The following is a 6,000-nucleotide window of genomic DNA, read 5'->3' on the forward strand; positions in this document are numbered from 1 at the left end:
ATACAGTCTCTTTTAAAGTTTGTTTACAATAAATTATTCCTAATTTTACAAAAAGGATAATAAAAATGTATCAATAAAAATTAGTTTAAAAAAAAGTACGGATAATTTAAATAACATAATTAACTAAATGAAACACGTTGTTTTTAAAACAAAACATATTATGCAAAAGGAATGAGCGATTAATAGTCAAATTTTTTTTGCATACATGATCTATTTAACAGATCAAATTTAATATTATTATAATTCATCGTGTTCTTCAGGTTCATCAACGTCCTCATTATTCGAGTCTACTTTCTCTTTGTCATCACTATCAAAATTAATAGGTTCAGGTACTTCATCGGCTGGGATACCCAACGAATCACGAATTAAATGTTCAACAGAGCTTGCAAATTCGGATGTTTCACGTAATAAATAACCTGATCGTAAAGTTGCTGTTCTGAATAACATTACAGCAATGTTTCGAGTTTCGTCATCAGCACGATCATTTTCAACACGGCGTAACAATTCTTTAATAATTGGATGTCCTGGATTGATTTCAAATGCTTTCTTTTGGTTCAAATAATATGTTAATTCCGGATTTTCAGCTTTTTGATTTGCATTCGAAATTGCTAAGCGTTCCATGTTTCCAGTCCATCCAAAAACAGGTGCAATTAACGCACATGGCGAATCTGTTAAACGTTCCGAAACTGTAGCTTTTGATATGTAATTGCTTAATGCGACACTCGATAGCCAATTTGTAAGTGGTTCAAATGTTTTCTTCAATTCTTCCAATTGTTTCTCGGATGTTTCACCAGGTAATTTGAATCCTTCTTTGGCTACATTCGAGAATTTTTTCATTTCAAATTCAGGTAAGTTTGATATACAGTATTCATCAATAGCTTCAGTTAAGTACAATACTTCATAGCCTTTGGATAATAAACGTTCAACAAATGGTGAGCTTTGTACTTCTTGCTTGTTGAGACCAGCGATGTAATAAATAAATTCTTGATCGGGTTTCATACGAGACACGTATTCGGCGAGAGTGGTTTGTGTATCTGGACTGTTTGATGAATAGAATTTTAATAATTTGCTCAAACGTGTACGATTACTTGGATCTTCCATTATACCAAGTTTAAGACTGAAAAAATACAAAATATGGGTTTAAAAAAATTGAAAAATGTGACCAGCCTACTATCGCGTGGGTTTATATGGTAAAAAGAATGATCTACTGTGATGTGAGTAAAAGGGAAGGTGTGCTCGCTTAGGTAGCAGATATAAGGTTCACTGCTCTCCCATTCCGACATGATGCTTAGTTACCCTGGTTATGTTAATCGAATCTGTGAATTTCACTTGTTTACATCATGCAAGCTACTAACGTGTATGTCAGTTTTCAAGGTTATTCGGACTAACGATGTGGAGGAAATGAAAATCCAGAAAAAATAATTCTGATAATTTAGATTTTCAGTTAAATGCCCAGTGAGTTAAACTAACATTTAGAGTTAACTGTTTAAATACCCTGTACTACAGTTCAAGAGATAAATCAACTGATTTTATAAAAAGGTTGTGTCGATAAACGTTCCTTGTTTTTAAAAATTTTGGAACTATTATTGTGGCTTTTTTACAACAGAGAGCAAATAATTTTTGCATCATAAGACCTGCATACTTGAAATTATTCTGCAAAGCGAAATAGTGTCAGCGAATTGTACAAAAAAAAAAATCTTAAAAATTCTGACGAAAGTGAAATTACAGTTAGGATCCAAATCAGCTACTACAATACAAAAATGAAAAAGAGATGGTCAATAATTCAAAACTTACTTCGTAGAATATTCCTTCCAAATTTTTTCATAATCTTCAGCAGGTAGTTTTTTCATCATATCTAAAATTTTCCGGATCAATTTCTTTCGAATAACCTTAATCAATTTATGTTGTTGAAGTGTTTCACGTGATACATTCAATGGTAAATCATCTGAATCAACGACACCTTGGATAAAACTCAAGTAATTTGGTATCAAATCAGTAAATTCATCAGTGATAAACACACGTCGAACATATAATTTAATATTTGTGTTTTTCTGTCCATATTTTGTAAATGCTTCACTTGGTTGTACTTTAGGGATGAATAATAATGCTTTAAATGTGACTTCACCTTCAGCAACGAAATGTACCCGTCCAATTGGATCGTTTTTGTCTTTGGTTAAACTCTTAAAGAATTCATTATATTCTTCATCCTCAATTTCAGCGGGTTTTCGGGACCAAATTGGCTTGTTGGTGTTAACAATTTCCCAATCCCAGATGGTTTTTTCAACTTTTTTTGTTTTAGGTGCTTCTTTAGTTTCTTCCTCAACTTGGGCATCATCATCGATGACATCATCAGATTTGTCTTGGGGTTCAGTTGCTTCTCCATCTTCTAAAGGTTCTTCAACAGTGGTAGTTTTACTAGACCATAAGTAAATTGGGAAATTAATGAATTGTGAGTATTTCCTGACTAGAGATTGAATTGTATCCACTTCTAAGAAATCAGCAGCTTCTGGTTTTAATTGTAAAGTAATAGTTGTACCCCGTTTAAGTGTATTACCACGTGGATCTTCAACGATGCTATAGCTATTTGCATCAGATTCCCAAATTAATTGTTTATCATCATTATGTTTTGTTGTAACAATTACACGATCTGCTACCAAAAATGCTGAGTAGAATCCAACACCAAATTGACCAATCATATCATTTAATTCTTGAGTATTTTGAGCATCTTGCATTTTTTGTAAGAATTCTGCTGTACCAGATTTAGCAATTGTACCCAAATTATTGATTAAATCTTGTTTTGTCATACCTATACCAGTATCAGTGATATGTAACGTTTTTGTCTCTTTATCCGCTTTGATGCGTATACTTAATTCAGGTGTTGCATCTAATTGAGAGGTATCCGTTAACGATAGTAAACGGATTTTATCTAATGCATCTGATGCATTAGAAATTAATTCACGCAAGTAAATTTCTTTGTTACGGTATAATGAATTAATAATTAATTTCATCATACGATTCACTTCCGTCTGGAAAGTGAATTTTTCAGCCTTTTCACGTAGCTCTTTAATTTGTGCAACATTTAGACCATCTAATTTTATGGCTTCTTCTTCACGTTTGACGACTTCATCATCTGAAATAAAACAAATATTTTTTAATAAATAAAAAATAATTTTATGTTCTATTACTAGTGTTTATACATGTCGTCAATTAACAAAATAACCGAGACTTAATTAGCAATAACATTCACAAGATACTTTTAAAAATCTAATAACTACAAAAATCGAAATTTTTGTAAATTGTAACCAATTCAACTAATTTTTGAAAACAGGGAGAAATTAAATCATACCTCAAACTTCAAAGATGCGATCAATCTCAATTGGTAGAAAGGCAAATTTAGTCTTTCAATCTTTTAAATTAAATTATGAATTCGAGTTACTTAAAATCTTGAAGTCTGGTTCATCAGCAAACATTGTCATTGATAAATACATCTCTAGAATTTATAGTCTTTTTCATTTACGCTTTTTCCAAACAGCTTTTTACTCTACGAAAACTCTCATAAGTGGTGCATTTTCTTTCAGATTTAAAAACGAGCTTAAATTTAAGTATTTCTGAATAAAAATGAGTTAAAGCGCTACTGCTAAATAATGGAATTTTTTAAAGATCGAATTGAAGAGAAAGTCGAATATTGAGATTCGTCCAATTTTATACAAATTTAGTTTATTTCTTTCAATTTTTACTATTTTTAGCAAACTGTCTATTTTTAGTAGTAAGTATTAAAGTTTATAATAACGTCATATTTACAATTTCAACTAAATTTTCCAAAATTCTATGTCAATCAATATAAATTAACTAAGCTCGAATAATCCTCCCTAACTAAGCTCGAATAGTCTATTCAACGATTTGGATACGTAGAGAGTGGAAACTGGACAATTTTAATCGTTAATGGGAAATATCCTATGTAAACCTTGAATTTTCTTTCGCCTTCAGGGTAATCTAAAAGTCATCTTGGGCTAGGTAAGTGATAAGAAATAGAAGGACACTTTAAATTAGAAAATTGTTTCCTATAAAATACCTACTATACATATTTCTTTGAATATAGAGTAAACTATATCGGATAATCACATGTTACATGTGATTTTTATCGCCGGAATACCTAATTTTAAATTTATTTTTGAAACAAATTACACTTTTTGCGTGGATCTTTTATCCCCAAAATAAAAAATTTATTATACCATGCATATATGTAATATGCAAGGTATACTAAGTTTAGTCCCAAGTTTGTAACGCTTAAAAATATTGATACTATGAACAAAATTATTATTTGCCCCTTTAAACCCCAACATTTTTTATTGCGGTCCACCCGGTATCTAAATGGTAACTCAATTTTTTCGAAAAGTAGCTATTTTTATGAAAATGTTTGTTGTAAAATAACTCAACACTAACGTTTGGCATTAATACAATGAAAATTAAGTTAAGTTGAAAAAAGAATTTTTTTTATGATGGTAAAATATGATAATTTTATTATGTTACAAATAGGGTTATTAATTTGTTTACCCCATTTGTTTATTAGCAACACCCCACACTATAAATGCTAATACGTATGTGATACAAAATTTAGAAAATGGATAGTCCTCAAACTGACGAAATTATTGACGATAATTTAGAAAACTTTGAGCGTCAAGAACAAATTATTACAATACCAATAATAAAATATCCACAAAAAGTTGAAAAAAAACCTACAAAATTACTGGATTTTCAGCTATGTTTCCCGATAAATACAACGGATCTTGGCCGTTCATATGTATCGTTACATCGTCCAATTGGTTACAGTAAGATGACAAAAAGGTACATTGTTTTCTTCTCAAAATTTAACAACTTTTTTTCTTCACAGAATCAACAATTCCTTCAAAATTTTATAGTAAATATGAAGTTCAAGACGATAAAAGTTTGAGTACAGAGGATATTCAAAAAAATATTGAAAATTTATTAGGAAAACCACCTTATAAAAAATATAAACGTCCTATCACAGAAAATCACAGGTATCAAAATATATTTCCGACAAAATAAATTTAAAGTATCTCACACGTTCCTAATTCGAGAATTAAATATTCAGAACCAAGTTTAACTTAAAAAATTTACACTTTCAAGGTACGGATGGTATCAAGCTCTTTATACTGAATTCAATAAGCCGAACCCCATAGGTTTTTTTGGGAAAGATACATCATTCGAAGTACAATTTCGCATTTTAGAAATATCGCAAGACGAGACATTAGAAATCAAAAAGAAAAAATGAATTACGTGGCAATTTTTTTAATTTACCTGTTCGTAATCCTTCTCGGCTAGCACCTAAATCCGGTTCCACCGTAGCTAAATTTGGCTCTTCAGATGGCACATCTATTGTATCTTGTGCTTTTGAAATATCTACAAAAAATACATGATTTTAATAAAAAAGCCGAACATGTCGAAATTAAATTTTTGAATATTTACCTAAACATAAAAGCAAACACAATATTCCAAATGTTAAATATTTCCAGTGTTTCATTTTGATTATTTAATTAACTATCGAGATCAAAAATTACGTGTACTTGTAATTTTAAAAACAAAATTTCTTTGATTACTGTGTTTGCCGATTGACAATCATATTAATAATGAATAGAGAAGCATACTCAAAAATTTATTCATTAGAATTTATTTTCTAGAATGATATTTTACCAATCAATGTGAAGCACGTAACAATGTTATGCTTATGTCGACCAATCAATATAGCGATTTGTGATGAAAATACAAATGGCGTTATTTGATTGGTTTACGTGTTTATTATATAAAACAGTGGTAATTTTAAATATATTGTTGATTAGCATAACTTTTGAGGAAAATAATTAGATAAAAATATTATATTGCATCATTAACAGTATAGATAAATTTATTTTTTAATTTATTTTCTCAACAGGTATCATGTAATACAAGCTTATTCTAAAAATAAACATTTAATTTGGAAAA

General features: G+C 29.8%; 1 protein-coding gene across 1 annotated transcript; it reads right to left on the minus strand.

Annotated features, from left to right (window-relative positions):
* Positions 1-101: 101 nt before the first annotated feature.
* LOC123301562 (endoplasmin) lies at positions 102-5,656 on the minus strand. Its single transcript, XM_044884368.1, has 4 exons — positions 5,488-5,656; positions 5,320-5,421; positions 1,795-3,130; positions 102-1,117 (listed from the first exon to the last, which is right to left on the minus strand). Exons 1-4 carry the CDS (start codon positions 5,540-5,542, stop codon positions 238-240), a joined length of 2,373 nt encoding a protein of 790 aa, XP_044740303.1. The 5' UTR covers positions 5,543-5,656; the 3' UTR covers positions 102-237.
* Positions 5,657-6,000: the final 344 nt, after the last annotated feature.

This window comes from Chrysoperla carnea, chromosome 1 (assembly GCF_905475395.1).
Source record: "Chrysoperla carnea chromosome 1, inChrCarn1.1, whole genome shotgun sequence".
Classification (NCBI taxonomy): Eukaryota; Metazoa; Arthropoda; class Insecta; order Neuroptera; family Chrysopidae; genus Chrysoperla; species Chrysoperla carnea.